Here is a 22,508-nt window from a genome sequence, read left to right on the forward strand (position 1 = left end):
GGATGTGAACAGTTCCCAGGAATGTGTTGTTTTAATTTGTCTGATTTATCTCAAACTATTCAAATTCAGTTAGACAATATCCATCATATCATAGATAAATTATCACAAATGCCTAGGGTGCCTAACTGGTTTTCTTGGTTTCACTGGAGATGGCTGGTAATTGTAGGTCTGCTTTGGTTATGTAACTGTATTCCTATTATGTTAATGTGTGTGCGCAGTTTAATTAGTATTTAAACCTATACATGCTTAAGTTACTCTACAAGAAGATATGTCAGAGAAATAATCTTCCCATGTTTTCTTCCGTCTGCTACTTTTATAGCTTTTCTTCTTCCTTCCTAATTACAACCCTTAAGTAGAATTCATGCCTCATATAGAATTTACCGAGTATCATAATTCTTCCAAGTGGTAAAGATACCTCAAGACAAATGCTGGGCATAAAAGCCACAGGGCATAAATCTGCAAAGAAGTAAAAAGCTAACTTTTTCAAACAATATTGCTTCTCTCTCACTTACCAACTTTACATTTCCCTGTATGGCCCCGGAAGATGACTGGTTAGCCAGAGATGGGTAAGATTCCTCAAGGGAGGAACAACCTAAGACAGGCACAGTGGCAGGGGGGCCATCAGGTGAGAAATTGGGGATCAACAGAGGTGAGGCTTAGAACCTCACCCCCTGTTTTGAGAGAAATCTTCTGCATCCATGGATGTTTTGTTGCCCTTGTCTAGCTTGGATTAACACTTAGTCTACAGGCACACACCTGATCATCTACATTTGCTCTCTTACAGCACTAAACTATGTTTTCTACCTTTATCTTGCATCTACCTACCACTTCAGCATTTTATTTAAAAAAAAAAAATAATAATAATAATAAGGGAGAAATGTGGGATTCACATATAAATCAAGTATAAAACTCAAACGAATATTCATATTTGACCTGTTTATAGTTCATAAAGCATGATCAAAACCAAAAGTTTCTGTGATGACTGCCCTTGTACTGTTCACCATGTAACTTATTCACTATGTAAGAATTTGTTCACCATGTAAGAACTTGTTCATTATGCTTCGGAAGATTAGAGAGTGATGAGAATTAGGCTTGGGGTGGATTAATGATTGTGCATTGAGTCCCCTATACAGAATTTTATTGTTGTTAACAACCATTTGATCAATAATTATGAGAGATGCCCTCTCAAAAAAAAGTAAATAAATAAATAAAAACAAAACAATTTTTCTGTCAAAATTTATTGCTTGCCCCATGTACTTTTATATTCAATCAACATATATTTACTGTGTGCCTTCTGAGGGCCAAGGAATCAAGAGAACAGGCATAGAACAATGAGCCTTCCTGGACATCATGTTTTCCCAGCCGATCTTAGATTTTCTCTATGGAAAACTTATTTCATAACAGTTTGAAAGCAGCATTCTGATAAGCCACTCTACACCTTAGAATCAGTTCCTATGTTTAAAAACTAAACAAACAAAAATTGTTATTTGTATCTATATTGATCTGTGTTCTATGGTAACTGCTAAAGCCTAAGAACACAGAGTATAAACCATCATATTCTAGAATAAAGATATTCAATATTTGGTAGGCATAAGAATCAAATTATGGGTTTATTAAAATAAAACAATATGAATGTAACCCCATGCCTACTGAATTTTCTAGAGGATTGTATATTTTCATTGAAGCAATTTTATTAATAAAATTAACCTCTCTTTATGACAGATTTCTTTCTTGGTAACCTGTTACTTAAGAGACAGCTGCTGTGGTGATCTTTATACTGATTCCCCAGACTCACTCACAGATGTTGTATTTTCCTACTTCATATTCTGAGTCTATGAAAATTAATCTGACATTTAATGCACTGTTGAGAAGATGGATTTTGAGCTATACTATAAAGGAAAAATGGCACACAAACATCTTTATATTTCTAAGGCTAGGTTAGAGCACAATCAATTTATTATAATGAATGTAATTGCTGGGTGGGATTGTAGGCTCTCTGTTTTCAGGTGATCTGGAAAAATACATGTACTGCCTTTTGATCAAAGGGTAGACAAAGTAATGGATGACTTCATAAATCAACAAGGGTTCATAACACCAACTTGACTGATATCAACTTATGCTTCCAGAGCAATGAGAGGTTTGCTTTTCTAAGTAGATATTCCTATATTATAAACAGAGTACAAAAATAATTCTCAAGAAATAGCTGTTACTATAATCTACAAACTAGGTTACCAAAATTGGTCAATGATAGCTCCAAATAGAGAGAGACAATGAATGTCTTTGCTGATTGCATGACCAATCATCTTCCATCAATACTGATTAGACCCTAGTTTTCCTGAGTTGTTTCAATTTGTTGTTGAGAGCAAAGAGGTAGCCTTACAGCTACTCCATCACTCAGAGAAAATTTAAAAAAAAAAGAAAGAAAGAAAGTATCTCTTATGAGTCCACAACTGGCTTTTAAAAATGAATTTTTGCAAAATAAACCAGTGTTATTTTTCCATTCCTGATAAGAAATAACTTACTGTTTGTCTCACTAAGTCAGTCACTATTTTAAAAGCCTTCAAATGTGCATTTATGGAGTTTTCTTTAACCTCTACTTCTTTATTAAATGTTTACAGAAGCTGTTTCCTCCCTTATGTAAAGAGACTACTGGTTGTGTTACCCCAAAGCTAGCAATGAAAAATATCATCTTACATAAATTTTCAGGGCCATTTAAATGTTGGAAGTTTGAAGGCATTCTTAGAGAGGTGGAGAGTGAGGAGAAGGAAAGAGTACTTAGTTTGGTTTTGTTTTTAAGTAATCACAAACAATCCTTGGTCTGCTTACAATTTAGATGTAGAAATGAGCAAAATATAGGATGAAGCATAGTAAGAAGAAAGCATCATTCCTGGAAACACAAATAGAAATAGCAGGCATGGACATTTTCAGAAAATGGGCTTGAGGACCAGCCCACCTTTTAGCCTATAGGTTTTGCCAAGGGGTTAAAGGTAACTCCAAACCAAGAGTAGGTGGGCAAAATTTGTCTTAGTAGAAAAACAATTTTGTTTCTCCCTGTCATCCCCTTTATCTTTCAGACTAAAGCCCCAAGGCCTTTGCTCCCTCTAGGGCTTACCCTATGATCCAGACCTTTCCTCTATTAACTACCCTTTTCCATGCTTACCTGTCTCAAATGGCTGGAGAACACTTCCTTTGCCAATTTAATAATGAATGTCAACAGATTATTAGTTGGTCCTTGGTAATATGTCAATCTTTAATTTATTCAAACTTTTATACACTATCTACTCCCCAGAAAGAAACAGGGTATTTACCAACAGGAAACAGTGATATAATAAAACAAATAACAAAAACCTGAAAGAAACCAAATACAATTCATTAAGGGGGATATGAAGGACAATAATTACAGTTTTAAAATGCTTAGGCCAACTACCAGTGATGTACCAAAAGACCCCCATAAATTTAGCTTTAAGATTTCTGCTACTCAAAGCAACCAAGGAAACAGCTGAACACTTGTGCCATTGGAACTTGCAGGTTATTTTGACCTGAAAAAGCATCAAGGCCCAAAAGATTCAGGAGGATACTTTGACCTCCCCACTCACAGCTGCATAAAAAGAACTTAGATGGAGGAACCACTCCAGGAGGAGAGCTACCACCTAGACAGCGATATTATAATGTAACCTAGGGGTGGTAGACAGGGAGGGATGTGGCCACATCTGTTCAAATTCCTCTCTGTGCCCCACTGTTTCTGTGTGGCCTATCAGGTATTTCATTTATGAAACATTTACTCTTTTCATATTCCTGTGAACTGCTTCCCTTTTCCTTTGAAGTCTCAGACCTCCACCCCACTTCTCCTTGGTTCAGGGTGACATATAGACCTCATTCTCCCTGACTGCCTTTACAACCCTTGTCTATGCCTTCCCCATATGTATGTAATTAAACTTTGTTTTTTCCCTCCTGTTAATCTGTCTCATGCCAATTTGATTCTTAGACCAGCTAGAAGAACCTCAAGGGGTAGAAGAAATTTCTTCTTTCCCAACAGACACATAGTAATTGTTCTAAGAGTTATTATTATTCTTATTGTTATTGTTATTTCATTATCATAGATGAATTGTCCTTCAGTATTGAAAAAAAAATGAGTTATAGAAATAATACAATAGATGATATTCTTGGTAGCAATTTTCCAAAAAATGCAGACAGGCTTCACAGATAGTTATGTCTTAAGTCTTTGTACAGACATGGGCACAGAGTTTAAATTATTTAATTATTCTTCAACTTTTTCTATTAATTTCCAGAAACAGGCTCTCCTTGTTGGACAGCAGGGCTACTGTATCTCTTTTACAGATGAAGAATTATAGTTGGAGGGGTAAAATTGTTGCACTTAAAAGCTCTCCTCCTGATCTCTAACTAAGGGAAAAGAGAAGTAATTGGTAGAGCTTAAAACCATAAAGGAACAGCAAATCTGGGACATTAGACTATCGAGATACTTTATCAGCTGGGAGTGAAAGGAAGGAGGGTCCAACAGTGGGCAGAGGTTCAAGAAGATGGCATAGTTTACCTCTATCACTTGATCTAGGACTGATACTACTTTAAACTCAGAAGAATTGAGAGATGTCAGAGGCTTGGATCAAGGAATTCACAGAAGCATGGGTTGGGGGTAACAAATTTGAGAAGGGTTAAACTACAGAAGAACCACTTTCAGGAAGTATTCAGCTAAGTACAAAGAACATAGTAGGCCATATTTTTCTGCTCTTGTTCAAATCGGGATAAAGGACAAAAACAGAGATCAAGTTAACTATTTTAACAATTGAGACTTCTGGAGCCATAAAGAATGTGAGATGATTCAAAGGGCTTCCCTTCACATGGATCACCACTGAGATGTATTCACTCGATGCCCAGCTGCAATGGAGTTCCTCAGTAGTATCCTGTGTGTGCTGGAGGGAGGATCCCTCAGATGCACTGCCAGGGTCTCCTTGTGGGAAGTCAGTCCAGGCACAGACTGAATGGAGCTTTTCTACAGGAATATTCAAACTGATCATATGAGGCAAAGAAACAAAATAGCCAAGAAAAGGCACCTTAATTAGCAGGAAAACAGCAGCATAAGTTTGAGAGAAAAAACAGAATTTTGTAGTGGTTTAGGAGAGGAACAAAAGGATTTTAAAAAAATAACTACTTTTGCCTTCCTCTTATTTGCCTTCCTTTCCTTTAATAAGACAATGGCTTCATTAGCTAGTTGAAGCACAGAACCACAGGATCATGGGAGAGGGTGTATGGAATTGGTAGCTTTTTGGGCCTTGATGGGCTTAATGGGCTTTGAGACCTCTTTGGATGGCTGCCAAAGTTCCACCTTGCAAATAAGCATTTGCTTGCTTTTCAAGACTAATGAAAATTCAGGAAGAGTAAAGTGCTTTGAAACTGTAACTTTCTCCCTCCATTCCACATTCACCCAACTGTGTCCAGTGGCAACTGATTCAGTCAGAAGCCCCTGGCTGCTTTTCTTCCTTCTCTCCTTCTGGCACTAGTAGGACACCAGTAACTTTGGAAAGGAGAGGTCTGGATTGAAATGTATTGATGCTGGTATTTCCTTCCACAACTTCTGGTGCTTTATTTAAACAAACAAATAAATAGATACACGACAAAACCAGAGAAAATGTAATTCAAAGGAATAAAAACCTAGCGATAATTGAAGAGCCCTAGAATGTAATCAATACCAAAAATGACATAGTAGTGTTTCCAATATATGTATGTACGTACAATATTTTTTTCCAAGGACTACAACTACATTTGGTGGCATTAAATATAGGCTAAAAGAACTAAAAGGTTTTCACGTACCCATGTTTTCCTTTGATAGGGCATCATCTGAACAAACACTTTCCAAAGAACATTTTAAAATAGCTATCCTAGGAAAAGAATTTGACAGATTTAGTTTCAAAAGATCAATCATGTATATTTAAACAATCAGTTATGTGTATTCGTTGGTAATTGTAATGAATGGATATATATTTCTTTATCTTGAGGTACTTTTTCTTGGTTGTTTCATGCAGTAAGGCAGCATGATAGAGTGAAAAACGAAAGGGTAATAATACTGATTTGAGCCCTCGCTAGGTAAGAAGTACTAATGATCTGCCAACCACTTTACACAGGCTTTTCCATGCGATCCTCCCTACAAGAACCCACTAAGGAACTGCTGTTCTCATCTTATAAAGAAACTGAGGTTCTCAGAAACTGAGAAATTTAACAACGTATGTAAATGGTTGAGCATGACAGAACAAAATTATCTGACTGCAAAATCCATGTTTTTTCCACTACATTATGTTGCTGATTTACAGTCAAGAAAACATTTGTTCCAATGCACTTTTTCTAACCATAAGATCTTGACAAAGCTACTTAATTTCTCTATGTCACAAATTCTTCACCTTTTAAATGTGATGGGTCTGCTGTGAAGTGTAACTGAGATAAGGCAGTGGAAATCCTTCGTAAAAATGTTATCATTCATTTTTTGAAAAAGGACAAAGAAGAAGAGGACTATAATATTAGGGTCAGTCTTTGACTCTGAATGGGACTCCTTTTAACACAGCACTGATTAGCATTCATTAAAAAAATTAATAAATAAGCTGTATGACTGGCTCAATGACAAACACAAAAACTTATCAACCGTAGCTTATATTGGCCTGTTTTTGGTTTGCATTACCTATTTTTAAACTAAAAACTTATCTCTCCTCTGGTTGCTCACATAGTATTAATCTTTGGAAGTTCTGGTTCAACATTCTTTGTATAAACATAAAATTTTTCTCCCTACTCTAAAACTACTACTTATCAATTTATTCTTTTAGAAAATTTTAAATACAATGTTTCTCTAGAGAACCAGAATCAAGAATCAGGGGGAAATGTCATAATAATTAAATCCAATATATGTATTTCAATTTTATCATAATACCTTTTAATTTAAAAAACATACCTTTTCCTTTTTCTGAATTTGGGTTTTTTTTCTTCAGTATTATTTTTGGAAACTTGCCTCTACGAAAAACAATGAAAAGACGAGTTAGCTCATATGGGACTGGATGAGCTCAGTGTAATAATGGGTCCTATGTGTTCCAAGTAATTTAGCTCAAATCAAAACTTGACCCGTAGCCCTAAACAATACCTGTAACTTGTAAGCCAGCCACTTCACAGTCACTGTAACTGCTCAACTTCCAAGAATGGGAGACTGATCCGGTATGAATACCTATCCCCTATATCTACTCCTCCTTCCTCACCTCACAAACACATAAAATTACTAAGTAAAGCAACTTTTAAGTTTTAATACATAGTTAAAGAAAATCAAATATGCAGAGGTCAGACACATGTGAAATGCAAAACTATGTAGGTGGGATTCGACATGGTGTAGGCCCACAAGGAATTTGTGCAAGGATATGGCCAAAGGGGCTTTGGACTAGGGTTTTAATGTATAAGCAAAAACCAGATGAAGGATGTGGAGATATTGGAACCGTCATACATTACTGGTGAAAGGTGAAATGGTGGGGCTACTTTGGAATATAGTTTTCTAGTTCCTCAAAATGTTAAACGTAGAGTTACTCTATAATCCAGCAATTCCACTTCACACCCAAGAGAAATGACAACATATGTCCATGCATACTGTACACAATGTACACAGCATTATTCATAATAGCCAAAAATGGATAGATACTATGCAGTATTCATATAATGGAATGTTACTGAGGCTTTAAAAAGAATGAAGTACTGACACATTTTATGACATTACTATTATGATTAGTGAAAAGTGGAAAAAGTCAGAAATAAAGGTCCACATTCTGTGTGATACTATTTATTTGAAATGTCCAGAGAAGGCAAATCCATAGAGACCAAAGAAAATCAATGGTTGCCTGGGCTTGGGGGGGAGGTAGTAAATGGGCAGTGACTGCTAATGTGTATGGGCTTTCTTCTGGGGTGATGAGAAAATGTTCTAAAATTAGGTAGTGGTATTGCTTGCTCAACTGTGATTGTACTGAAACCCCTTGAACTGTACACTTTAAAAGAGTGAATAAATCATATCTCGGTAAAGTTATAATTTTTTTTTCAAAACTTAGCATATGGAATAATAGAAAGTAAGGAGATAGAATGTAATATATCAATGATTATTACCAAAAGGCACCCAATGTAGCAATATTACTATTAGAAAAAAGCTGATGTTAAGGAAAAAGCATAATCAGAGATAAAAAGGGCATTACTTAATGATTAAAGAAATAATACAATCCACCCAGAAAGTATAAAAATACTGAACCTGTATACACCTAAAATCTTAGCCTTAAATTACACAAAGCAAAATCAGAAAGAATTATAAGTAGAAACTGATTGCAGTTGAAATAGGATACTTTAATTTACTTCACAGTAAAAAAATTATAAAGCAAACATAAGAATTAGAGAAGAAATAAGGATTCAGCAACACAAATAATACATTTAATCTAGTAAACACATCAAAACTGGCACTCAGTAATTAAAGAAAACATACTGTGTTCGAGCCTGAAACATTTACAAATTTGACAAACTACTGAGTTACAAAGGAAGTCTCAAAAATATTAAAATCATGTTTATTTTACAGACCAAAGCCACTCAGTGCAATAAAATAAGAAATCAAAATCCAAAAGATAGTTGAATAAAATCTGCAGTCAGTTCATAGATACAGAAGAATTCACATTCTCCTGTGACCCTTCCTTTGTTAAGAGTTTTGATACATGTCATTTAGATCAGAGTTATGGTCTTACAGTTATTTACTTACAAGTATTATCTTCTGCCCAGGTGGTACACCTCGTTGCCATGCCATATTTTGCATTTTACAGGTGCACATAAAGTGTTTGTGGGATAAATTAATGAATAAATGTTGGGAGAAAGATATGATTAAATGCAAATATCATCACAAGGAAAAAATGGTGCCTGTGTTACTGTCCATTCTTTATTGTTACCCCTGTGGATTTAGGCCTTTAAGAAATTTACACAATTTACCCTCAGCTTCTAAGACAGAACCTCAGTTCAACTATCCCCTCAACATGTTCATAGCTTCTTTTATTTCTTATCTTTCCACTTTCACCTTCTAAAGTGAGCAGTTTCTTAGTCCATTTTGTCTAAATCTCTCACAGTTTCACTAACCTTTTTTTCTTCACTGATCTTGAATCAAGCAAGGGCAGGGACAATTGTTTTTTAATAAGCTTAATGTTTAGTAGCTAGTTGAGTGCCATTCACACTGTAGGTTCAAAAGCCTTAACTATAATGACATGAAGATTGAGTTTAATAACTCTTAAAACATTATTAAACAGCTTAAATACCTTAATAATCATTCAAGGGACGTTTGTATGGAACACTCTGGGAATTCACATTATTATGATGCTAATGACCAAGTAGTCTTCTCTGAGTGCTCTTGAACAGAAGGTAATATTCAAATATTATTTCTAGGACTATTATATACATATAATACCTACATATAAAAAATATGTATGTTAAAAAGGCACATAGAAATACTGTTGTCTAAATCACTGACCTACATCTCAAAAGACAGTGTAGAGCTGTTATTTCTAGTTATTAAGGGTCAGCTTAAATTATGTGAATATTTGAGAAGTGAAAGGGTTACCATAAGGGTAAATAAGATCAAGGTAACAAAGTGCAAGCTACTTGATAGGTATTGATAGAAATACTATCATCAATCAAGGAGATTAATGTTGGAGATAATAAATTCCTTTTCTGCTTTATTGAATATTCCATAGCAGCCAAAATCCTATAGTATTTGCCAAATTGCTCTGTGCTTTCCTGCTCCAAGCCTTTGATAAAGTGTGATGTGATGGAGAAGGGCACTGAATTTGGACAGGATCACAACTTGAATACTAACTCTGCAGTTCTTAGCTGTACTACTGTGTCAGCAAGTCACTGACCACTTGGATATCTAGCAAGAGCCTGGTATAATGTAGACACCCAATATTTTCTGATTAAATGACCATTCTGTATTTCAGGATCTTCTTTTGTTAAAAAATGCTGAAAATGTAACTATCTTAAAGCATTTGGGGAAAGATTAAATAACGTGCAGGAAAGTATCTAAATGCTTGCCAATTGTTTGATGTTCAATCATCATTTAACCTGTTATACTACCTTACTGGGCCAGTGTCAGAATTCTATCCTTTTCCCTTAGAGAATATGACAGAGGGAACTTCATACTTTGTTAGGGGTAGACTTGGGTATCTATTAGTTTTCCAAGGCTGCTGTAACAAATTACCATTTGATAAGGCATCAGAAATTTAATATTGTAGAGTTTTATAGGAGAGAAGACATTCATAAGGACATCCATCATTGGATTTAGGGCCCACCTAATTCACATTATCTCATCTCAAAAATCCTTAATTTTAACAGCAAATATCCTTATTCCAAATAAGGTCACATTCTGAGGTTCCTAGTGGGCATATCTTTTGGGGGCTACTACTGAACCCACACTCTAAGTGGATACTATCATCTTTGTCTATTCTATTCCTTCTACTTCTCTTTTGTGTCACATAGCTAATTCTCTGTTGTGTGTAGCCCAGTGCTATTCAGAGTAAGTGAATAATTAAGCCACAATTGTGACGAATCAGCAACACTCAAGAGTTCGCTAGAAATGCAAATTCTCATGCCCACCCTAGGCCTATTGCATCACACTCTGGGAGTACGGCCCAGGAATCTGTATTTAAATAAACTCTTTATGTGACTCTTAAGCAAACTGGAGTTTTCCAGGTGCTGGTCTAGCCCACAGCCATCCAAAAATAATGCCATGTAAATGTCACTGATTTTAAAGAAACTAAAGCCAAGTATTCAATTATCTTCTTGTTGGATGTAAAAAATAAAGAGGTATATGTATAGAGAGCATATGCAATTTACTGAAAAAGTATATATTTTTAATGATAATTAGGATTGCCTATTAGATTGGCAAATGATAGAACTGCTTTTAATTGCAAAGGACAGAAAATCCATTAAGAATTGTGTTTGCATCAGATTTCTATAATCTGCATAAGATGCCTTGACATTGCCCATTTCAAGTCACTATTCATTTAAATGGTAATCTTTTCACTCTTAAGCAAGAACAAGTTTGTTAGCTGTGTCAAATCTGAGGGCATAAAATTTTGATTCAGCATTTTATGCCCATGGAAGACATAAATATGTTTTGTAACCTTCTTTTGAAAGTAATTGTCACTCAATAATCACTAAAGAACTGCCTACTTTGACAGAATTTCCAAAAGTGAATCTGTGCCTTGAATAATGTACACAAACTCCTTGTCAAATGTTATCACTCAGAAGGAAAAGCCAATGTTCTCATTTCCCTTTAGAATATCTGGCGGGGGAACTATGTTTGGAATAAGGATGAAAACTAGTTTCATGCAGCACTGTGAATGAGGGCTATTACTGAATCTGAATAGCTGGAGAGTGCAAATAATAAAGTTAAGTGTTTGGGCCTAGATAATGATTGTTTTAAATATGTCTTTAAAGAGAGGGGAAGGTTGAAATGATCATTTGCTAGCCCTACTTTGAACACTATTTCAACAGAGAAAAAACAAATCTAGTACTACATACGTAAGTGTCAGTCAATTACCACAGCTCCACAGTTGATTATTCCTGTGAGATTTGGACAACATCAGAGATCAGTCCCTAGCAATATGCTGTAAATACCTTGCTGTCCCTGCACTATCTCATCAGCCACGTGTTAAGTTCACACTAAAACACTGTGGGTTTCTGTGCTTTGAGGGGCTTACGAGAGAAAACATTGGAGTGTGTATTCAAGCAGCTGATATAGTAGAGTATTTTCCCTAAAAATACAAACTGACCACTAAACCATCTTACTCAGAAGGCACAAAAGTCCTATTATCACTTCCAATTCTGGCTGAGGAGAGAAGTAACAGGACAATTCTATGATTATGTACTTCATTGATAATTTTTAAAGCCTTAGATTTAATTTGTTTTTAATAGTCTTTGACTATCTATCTATACCAGGAATAGAACACAGACATTCAGGAGGATTTTCTTTCAGTAGCATAGTATAAAAGAGCACTCATATCTATAAAGAGATTCAGAATACTAAGAAGGAATTGAAACAGGGAGGGAAGCTCCCCATGAAGAGCAGAATTTATGCAACAGTTGTTTGACTGATGGAGGAAGTAAATTAGATTTGACTTTATTTGGAGACTCTCTAAAAATCTAAGTGTGTTGAAAACAATTCCATTTGTGTATAGTTTTTCCTAAAGTCACTAGATAATTTAGCAGGATAAATATTGGCAGAAGATATGGTTTCTAAGGAAGATTTTCTAGAATTGACATATTTCAATTAAGATCTAAAAAGCTGATGCACAGTGAATATTCTATGGTTATAATACCCATATTATATATGTTGTTTTCAATTACACATTTACAAAACAATGAATGTTGAGAGCTTTATTATTTGTTGTACTATTTTTCCCTCCACTAATCTGAGTGTTAAGGGTAACTGGCCTGATTCTTCAACTCATGGATTTCTATAAAATGTCCTCATTTATCCTCAGCATGATTCAAAAGAAGACAACCTACCTTCTATGTAGGAATACATTACACAGACTGTACCCAATAGTACAATCCTCCCCCAATTAATCTTTAAAAAATTCTATCTGGATCATATGTACTGAGGATTCCAGAGGTTGAAATAGAAGACATTCTTGTACCTAGATTCATAGAAGGATATGGAAGATATACCTGCCTTGGTTTGATCTGGGTGATCATGCTCCCCAGTATGTGGGGGAGTATAGATTTATTGATTTATGATGTGTACCTAATATGCGTATTTCATGATACAACAAATATTTTTGGAACAAAGTGAAGGTATTAAATACATAAGCAAAAAGAAAGATAAATATTGCCTCAAAGCCATTATAATTTTAAAGAATTAAAAAGTAATAATTTATAGGTCCTCAAAGAAAAAAAACAGGTTTGTATTGTCTAATATAAATGAAAAGCTGGAAGACTTGGGGCAGAAGCCAGCTATTTACAAATAAGAAATTACAGACAAATTCTAGCAAGGTATAACTAAATTCTACTAATTTTTAGTGACATTGTATTTTTTCCAATGATAACACTTTCCCTTTAAAAATAAGAAAACAGTAGGTACTACTGTTAGGCATAAAAATATCATTTAATATATCTAGTGAAATACCTACAACTATAAAATACAAACACAAACTCATTATTCAAAATTCTGTTGTATGTTATGTTAATAACCACTCTCTACCAATTGGTAATATCGTTTTTGGTTTTAATGGAATGGAATGAGGAAGGTGGTGGTGAAAGAAAATATTCTAAGCTTTAGGGGAAACCCAGATTCACCTTGAATGCAGCTTGATGGAGACGTAACTTATGTGGCTCTGTATCACAAAGAAAGGATTATACTTCTAATGAATATAACCAGGAAAATAAATTGAAGAAAGCTGTAGAAACTAAACAACCTTTAGTTCCAAATAACAAAGGACAGCACCTGGAAACTCATGTGATAACTGGAACTCAAGTTGAAGAGGTTTTTGTTTCTTAACAAAAGAGCAATCACATTTTGTAGAATTCATTTTATTGCCTTCTGGCTCAAAGTTAAAATGCAGAATAGAAAATGTGGAGAATTATGGTTGAAAAGTTTTGAATTTCTGGAATCTGTCACACCAGATTTTAAGTATTACTGAACTCGAATTTCAAGTGAATTAATAACTTGAGTGACTTTTTAAGTGGACATTATATACGGAGACATAAAACTAATACAACATTTCTATTATTATAAATAGTGACACTTGAAAATGATGCTTTTTGATTGTTTTTAGTAATTAGGATGAAAACAATTCTTAAAAGAAAAGAGAAAATTATTCATAAACATAAATTTCTATTTACTCAGCACTAGATCTGCACAACTAAACTTTGGATTTTTCCCAGCTAGATCACTGCATTGGGCCAAGTCACTGGTTCAGGAAGGCATCACCAATCCCCTCCCCACCGCCACCTTCTCCACCCCCCCTCAGACCCGCAACCCCATTAATAGCAGGCAGCCCAGCAGCCCTGCGGAAGGACAAACTGTCCTTTAAAACCAGCTACTAGCCAACATCTCTCCCACCACAAACGTTGGAACTTGGATAATAGTACGATCCTCACACTGGGGCACTGTTGGTTTTTCTCTAGGGAAGGAAAACAAGGGTATTTTCAACTGCCTTATACTCGCCCTGGTGCCCTTCCCTCTACTCCCCAGCAAATCCCCACTCCCACAGCTCATCTTAGAGAACTACAAGAGATCAGCCTGGCTCAAGTTAGATCCATGAACTGAAAAGCAAATTAAAAAAAGGGTTAAGGAAATATTAAGTCCCAAGTAGACTTTTTAAATTTAAAGAGAAAATACAATCATGACCACCAGAAAATAGGAACTGTGAATCAAGGGATTCTTGCTTGCTCAAAAGGCTTTGGTTATCCTAGATTAAACCATTTTGTCTAATTTTAATATTTTACTACTATTAGTTATCCTATAAAGTTCCTATAGATTGAAATTCAAGATAAAAGAGTTAAATCTTGCAACCTAATTAAGCATGTTCAGTTATTAAGTTATTAAAGAGTATCCTGTTAAAAATCACAACCATGGAAGTTAGCTTCCTAACACTGTCTTAGGGGTGAAGTGTCCCTCTGCAGATTTTGTATAGAGGGTAACTGATACTAGTAGGAAAAGAACTTCCCATTCATATTATGGTTTCCACTGATGACTTAAACTGATAAATGGACAGTTTTCTATATTCATATACACTTATTTTTATGTATTTGAAAAGTGCAAAGGCACAAATGCACATCAAAAGAGTGCACTTACATTTTAAAATTTAGGAAACCTTTTTGGGTGATGAAAATATTCTCTTTCTTGATTGGTGATGGTAGTTACATGAGTATATACATTTAAGAAAAACTCATCAAATTCTACACTTAAGATCTGTGCATTTCACTGTGTTTAAATTGTGCCTTAATAAAAAATTACATTAAAGAAAAGGTAGGTCAAATTAAAAAAACCCATGGTAACTAGCAGTAGAGAAAATGGCAAAATGGTGTTGAATACCAGGATAATGCAAGTTGGGGGAACTCTGGCCTATACAAAGGTGAATGATGCCTACAAAAGTAGATCCAAAAGGAAACGCAATGAAATGAGTTCTGAATCCAAAGGGTTCCTCTGGCTCACTATTCCTTTTGGAGATTTCTCTCTGCCTGGAGCTGGAAGCCAGCAGCAGGGATCTATTATAATATTTATCTTTGGGGAAAGGTGCATATAAAGCTAAGTGAATTAAGCAAGTTACAGTACATGAATTCCATATTAACAACAAGCTTATTAATTAACAGAAATATCGAGACATCATCATAAAATGTAAGCAACTTATGTTGCAATGGGGCTAATGAAAATTTCCTACTTATCATGAAAAAGTTTTGCAATACTTTGGTGAAAAATGTTTTTCTCGTCAGAAAATATAATAGTCTAAATTCTTCATACATAATGTATAAATCAAGACAGTGATCATTAATTTTGTCTTTCAAAGTGGTATAAGTTAAACTTTTGGCATTAATAAAAAAAATGTTAGGAAGATACCCATACATACATACATGATTTCTACATATATGTAAATCCCCCAAATTGGAAAACAAAATTACAAAATGCTTTCCCAATTTCCCAGTCCTGGGATAGCATCAATTAGAAAAATGTAAAATTTTACTTTGAAAAAAACTAAAGAAAAATGAATAGAGAAACAAGTTATGTTTCTTAACATGTAATTTCTCCCTAAATTAGCACAGAAATTTTCTATTAGCACAGAAATTTTCTATAATACTGTTAGGCAGAAAGACAGAAATGAGTGGGATGAAAAGGAGAAAGGGCCCCCCAAAGATGACTCAAGGAGTTGATCAAATAGAGCCAGAAAGCCAGAAACAGCTCAGAGAGTTAATCAGATGAAGCCACAGGGTCCCAGAGTAACTCAGGAAATGTCCAGGGTCTCCCCAAATGAGAAACATCAGAAGCACAGGCAAAGCACAGCCCCTGTTCCCATTTCACCAATCAGAACAAGCCTACAGAGCTAACAGCTGTCAATCAAGGACCTCTGCCCTGTCAAAACCACATAAAAGAAGCCTCAGAATGAGCATCTGGCCAGTCTTATTTTAGGCAGGCCTGCTCTGTACTCTAAGTGGAGTGCATTAAAACTTACTCTGCTTTCTTGACTTTGGTTTCTTGTCTCACTATATCTGATTTTCCTGGGACACTGAGCTGAGTCCTTTCCTTCCTAACAATACCAATCATCATCTCAACAGATTTTTTTCCTGGGACTTGACTAAATAATCCTAAAATTCATCTATATGTTCTTAAAACTATTTAATTGTGCCTCTATTGGGGTTTCCAGGGGAAAGTCAAATAGGGTAGAGTAAACAATTTAGGATTGGCTAGTTTGGATAATTCTGGAAGGCTTTGGTCTACAGGGGTGATCTCCAGTTGGCCAGAATCCAGCCCTGGGACAATTTAGGCCAGCGGAAATACTGGCCTGGTGCTGAGAGTTTGATAAGAAAGTAGTTGGGGGAATATGGGTTTGGGAATGATTGGTTTGCATATGAAAGATGAGCTCTTTGTTATCTCTAAGAATTGCTTAACCTTGGGTGGGGCAGTCCCTTCTCAGACAGAAAGGATTTTAAAAATGTCAAAGCATCATAACATACAGAAAGTTAATACACACACACACACACACACACATACAGACACCATACAATCTGAAAAGGTGACAACTGTGAAAACAATTTTTTTTTAATTAATGAAGAATCTCTATTTCACACATTAAAAAAATAATGACTAAAGCAATTTGGAATTTCTTTTAAGAACAGTTACATGACTATACACAAGTTAGTATTTTGACATACTAAATGCCATATTTTATATTCTGAAGGAATATTATTTATTATAAAGAAGATAAAAATAGTAAAGAAGGGAAAGATTACTTATTAATCAATAAATGATATTGGGATAACTGGTTAGTGTAGGGGAGGAAAATGTCTTAATTCTCTACCCTTTTAAATTCTCAGTTGCAGCTCCTGTAACAAGTGACAGATGAGCAGGAGAAAGCATAGAAATTTATTTCAGATAAATTTTATGTGACATAGGAGCCTTCATAAGGAAATAAAGATCTGAAGCAGCAAGTTAGACCTGAATTTTCACATAAGGTTTGATGAAGAGTGGAGTCACGGGAATGTGCGACAGGGCGTGAAGGGTCAGGAGCTAAGTGCAGTAAACTGGGAAGCGGCAGGCTTCTTCCTTCAGTTTCCTCTCTCGGTGTCCCTGTCTTCTAAGGTCAGACGCTCCTTTCCTTTGGATAGAGGGATATGACACCTCTCAGCTGAGGAGCTTAGTTCCTGCTTCAGGGGAAGGTCAGGAAGTCCTAAGTCCTCCCTGCACTTGCCCTTTCCACAGATTTCTTTCATATGAATTTGTCACTACACCAAGATACCATGTCATGGGGGTACTATGTCCTGAAGTTGTGTAAAAATTTTAATACCCTATCTTCATACCGCAGATAAAAATAAACCCATATTCTTATAATAATAGCTAACTTAAATGAAATGTTTCCTATGTTCCAAGCACTATGCTACGTGCTTTACATAAATTGCTAGAGTAATTCTATTTTGATATAACTTTCATTCTTCCCATTTAACAGGAGATAGTTTAGGGTTAAGCAGCTAATTTAAGATCACACTAGAAGTTAGGTGATAGAGCTCAATTCCTACCTCAGTGGTCTATCTCTAGACACCTTCCCCCTTATTCATGCCATTGTTATTACCTATGAAGAAGTCTATACTATTATAAGTAATAAATAAATCAAAAAGCTAAGAAACATAGATGTAATCACATTCAAATATTTAACTTCCATATTAAAAAAATGGAAAAGCAAGCACTACACTGGGAGAAGCACATAAAGAAACTATGACAAATAATATTTTTAATACTAATATATAGAGTTCATATAAATTTGTAAGAAAATATTAAGAACTCAGACACAATTTGCCTCAAGTCAAAGAAATGTGAATTAAAACAACAAAGTATGATGTAAACTGTCAGCAGCATCTTTATTATAATATCTCCTTATGGCTGTGGCAGTTGCATGCACTGCTAGTGAGAATATAACAATTTGACAAGTTCCTATCCCTTTCCCAGTAATACTGCTACTGGAAATTGTCCTAAGGAAACAGTCCACCCCATGTGCTGGGAGAGGAAGCTATACTCATGAAGATTTTTATAAAAGTGTTACCAGGAACAATAGGAGAGAGGTTAAGTGAATCAAAACCTATTTTGTTTAAATGAAAGGGCAATCTCTAAAGTATGTGACAAAAGCCCTAAAAAGAAACTTTCTACTGTATAAATATAGCAAAAGAACTATAAAAAATGTAAAAGGAAAACTGAAAAAAATGTTTGCAACACGTTGACAAAGTATTAGCAATTATTAACTAAAGAGAGCACCTAGCTATCAACCAATCAAAACAAAACAAAACAAACCCAAGGAAGAAATGGGTAAGGGTATGAATAGAGTTTTCTGAATAAATATAATGTCCAACAAATGCATGAAAGTGCTCAACCTCACTAACGTAAAACATAAATAACAACAAATTAAAATAACAATGACATTTTTCTTTTAAATATTGGCAAATATGTAAAGATTGGTGGTATCTACAGCTGGTAAGGGAGCAAGGAAGCATTGGTAGGACTGTTCAAGTATACCTGTTTTGAAGAGCAATTTGGTAATGGTTGACTAAAATTTGTAATGTTAAAAAATAATTTCAGATTTATGGGAAGCTGCATAAATAACATGAGAGTTCCTGTATATTTTTCACCCAGCATCCTCTAACGTTAACATAACACATAATTATAGTGTTAGAGTAGGCAGTTAGACATGAGCAGGAGAATGGAGCCAGCCCAACACCAAGGAAGATTCCTCCCTAGCCAACCCCTGAGCCCTCCTTAGTTCCCTGTTCCACAGTCAAGGTGGCCTAGCTTATCAGGAGGCCCAGATAGTCAAGGACACCTAAACTGTCAAGAGGCCGCAGACCACAGGGGTTTCCCTTATTACAGGGCCTTTTCCAGAAAGTAACTCCATGTAATTACAATAACATCTAAATTTAATTAGCACTGTAGTTTTGTCCCCACTCTCAACCATGGGCTTAGCGTAGGTACTTACGGGTAATGTACCTGTGCACTGAGAAAAAGGTTATATAACCTAGAGCTGTCAACCAACCTGTCAATCAAAGGACATAAGACACAGGGCAGGACTTAACTGCCATCTTAAGAAAAAATCAAAACCAACCTAATCCTCATGGCAGGGCTGCTTCTGGTTTCCAGACACCCACTTTTCTGTTTTGATAGTGTACTTTTTGCTTTACCCCAATAAATTTCTCACTGCCTTTTTCTTACTATCTGGTCTCTCTACTGAACTCTTTCCTTCTAGAAGACGTGAATAAGGGAAACAAAATGTGCTCCACTGATTACAACAGTACAATAGTCAATTACTGAAACAAGAAATTAACATTGCTACAACACTACTAAGCTAAAGACCTAATTCAAAGTCACCAGTTTTTCTACTGATAGTCTTTTCTGTTTCAGGATCCAAACCAAGATCTCACATTATATTTGGTTGCTAGGCCTCCTTTGTCTCCTTCAATCTGTAACAATTTCTCAATCTTTCCTTGCATGTGGCCAGATTTTAAATGTGCACAGTTTACCCCAGTAATTTCACTTCTAGAAATTATTCTGTTGAAATTTGTGTACAAATGTGCAAAAATATATTATAAGGAAGCTTCTTTCCAGATTTTGATACAATGAAACAAAGCAGAGGCAACCGGCAGAAGACTTGAACTTTCCAATTTACATAATGTGCATTCCTTGAGTTTATCCTTCTAGCATATATTATTAAATACATTTATAATTAAAATAAATTAGAATTTGTAATTAAAGTAAAACAGAACAAATCTTAAATAAAAAAGACTGCTAATGGCTACAGTTGGCAAGGTCAAGCAGTCTAGACATTCATTCCCTTATATTAAGAACAGGACTGTAATTGGTACAATGATGTTGGGAGATTTTTTGGGTGTGAGATGCTTAGCAAGTTAGGAAAATTTAAAATGTGCCAAGTCATTGAATCAGCAAGCCCACTTACAGTAATTTTTCATATAGAACTGTTTACACAAACACTTTAAAGATACTTGTGTGCACAATGATGTTGCTGTGTTTTTAAGTGTAATTTGCAAATCCAAAACCAGCCTATACTCTATTTCATTCTATGTAAATATAAAAATGCTGTTTCCTGAAAAAATATATATATATATATTATATATATGCATTCAAATACCTTTCACTATCTATTAACAGGCAACACCACCAGCTATCCAACTTATCTTCCTGATACACTATTTTTATTCTTTTTTTTCCTTCCTTCCTTCCTTCCTTCCTTTCTCCCTCCCTCCCCTGTCTCTTTCTTTGTTTCTTGGGCAAGTTGACTTAGATATTTACTCTGGTCTGCACAAGTCCTTTGACATTGTGAAATTACTTACTGAGCTGTTATAAATATTTTATAGTTCCTGGAATATTAGAACAGGAAGAGACTTGGAGGCAATCTAGATCTTCACCTTCTTTTTATCAAGTGGGAATTGGAGATTAGTGTGAGTTACACAGGTGGCCACTGAAGGGGGAGAGGGGTTATGAGAGCAGCAGAGGCTTGTAGATAGAGCTCTCATACTTGACCCAAGAAGCACCATTCCCAGCAGGCACTTACGAATGGTATCCAAGGCGGCAACCTTCTTAACATCTTGGTTCAAAGAGGTGAGAGCAAGTGCCACTGCAACCCAGCAGAGGCCAGCACAACTTCAACAACTTACTCCTCGAGGTCCTCTCATTATTCAGGCTAGGCAAAGGACACCGGTTAGGTTTGATCTAGCAATCCCACTTCAGGAACTTATACTATAGAAATAACTGCACCAGTATTTAAGGATATAGGCACAAGGATATTTATTAAATCATTGCTCGTAGCAGTACCAAACCACAACAGCAGTTTGAAAACACCCACACATTCATCAACACAGAAAAGGTTGACTAAATATGATATATCTACTATGTACGCAGGGCAGAAGGTTAAAAACAGAGTTATCTCTCATTCACTCAAGCAATTAAATCTATAAAATAACATATATAATAGGATCTCATTGTAAAAAAAATCAAAAACATTTATACATTTATATACACACATTTGTTTATAGAAATAATATGTATCAGTAAATAAACTTAAGATTTGCAACCAGGATGAGGGGCCATAGAGGCAATTATTTACTTTTTATCACCCATCTTGGTACTGTGTGTTTGACAGTGGTGAACATCCCAATGCTTATTTTCTTCATTCATGAATCAGAGATGATAATGAGTATCTTACAGAATTGTTACTAGAATCAAATGAAATAATTCATATGCATTACCTGGCACTTGGCAGGAGCTTAATACATCACATTATAATTATCTTTTGATTTCATAGCAACAGCTTTCTTTTGTCCACCTAGAGTGTTTTATATAAAACAGTTCTGTCTTTAAAAAATATTGTGCTCAATATCCTCAGATCCAAAATATACAGAATAGTAAAAGCTACCATATTATGTGAAATTAACAGTCAAAAACTAAAGGGGTTACCTTGCTAATACTTTAAATGAATCTAAAGAAAGCTAATTAAAATTAAGTAAAAGTACCTACAGAACACTGTGTGGCTATGGCAAATTCCTTAACTTCTCTAACTATAAACGATCTCCTTTGTAAGAAGAAGATGATAAGGTCTGCTCTACCTTCCTCCCAAGGTGAAAGTGAAAGACAATGTTTCTGGAAATGCTTTGTAGCTGAAAGTACTATACAGATGAAGAATTGTTTGAAAGCTAGGATTGTGCCCATTCAGAAGCATGACATTCAAGATTAAGAATCAAACATACAAAGCCAAATATACAGAAATACTAAAAAGTAATATGGTATCTCAAAAATATACTCACAGTGACTTTGAAAGCCCAAGAACTTTTTTTCATGTATTACTTTTTTTTAAAATTAAGGTATCATTGACATACAATCTTACGAAGGTTTCACATAAGCAACATTGTGGTTACTACATTCCCCCCTATTATCAAGTCGCCATGACATACCCCATTACAATCACCATCCATTAGCATAGTAAGATGTTATAGAGTCACTCCTTGTCTTCCGGTTCTATACCACCTTCCCTGTGCAGCCCCTATGTGTGCTAATCATAATACCCCTTAATCCCCTTCTCCCTCCTTTCCCACCCGCCCTCTCCACCCCCTTTCCCTTTGGTAACCACTAGTCCCTTCTTGGGTCCTGTGAGTCTGCTGCTGTTTTGTTCCTTCAGTTTTTGCTTTGTTGTTATACTGCACAGATGAGAGAATCATTTGGTACTTGTCTTTCTCCACCTGGC

The 22,508-nt window shown here is 35.4% G+C and overlaps 1 protein-coding gene across 8 annotated transcripts in view; it reads right to left on the bottom strand.

The window, feature by feature from the left end:
• ZCWPW2 (zinc finger CW-type and PWWP domain containing 2) overlaps positions 1 to 22,508 on the bottom strand; it is a 163,247-nt gene that overhangs the window by 30,001 nt on the left and 110,738 nt on the right. For 6 of the 8 annotated variants that reach the window (XM_057491403.1, XM_057491400.1, XM_036886145.2 and 3 more), the window contains 2 exons: positions 6,953 to 7,011; positions 5,827 to 5,894 (listed from right to left, as the gene is read on the bottom strand). The exons of 1 other annotated variant lie outside the window; for it this stretch is intronic. In XM_057491403.1, coding sequence (XP_057347386.1) covers positions 5,827 to 5,894; positions 6,953 to 7,011 — 127 coding nt within the window. The remainder of the gene's footprint in view (positions 1 to 5,826; positions 5,895 to 6,952; positions 7,012 to 22,508) is intronic. One more of the 8 variants, XM_057491405.1, reaches the window with a different exon arrangement.

The sequence above is a fragment of the Manis pentadactyla genome, chromosome 14 (assembly GCF_030020395.1).
Source record: "Manis pentadactyla isolate mManPen7 chromosome 14, mManPen7.hap1, whole genome shotgun sequence".
Lineage (NCBI taxonomy): Eukaryota > Metazoa > Chordata > Mammalia > Pholidota > Manidae > Manis > Manis pentadactyla.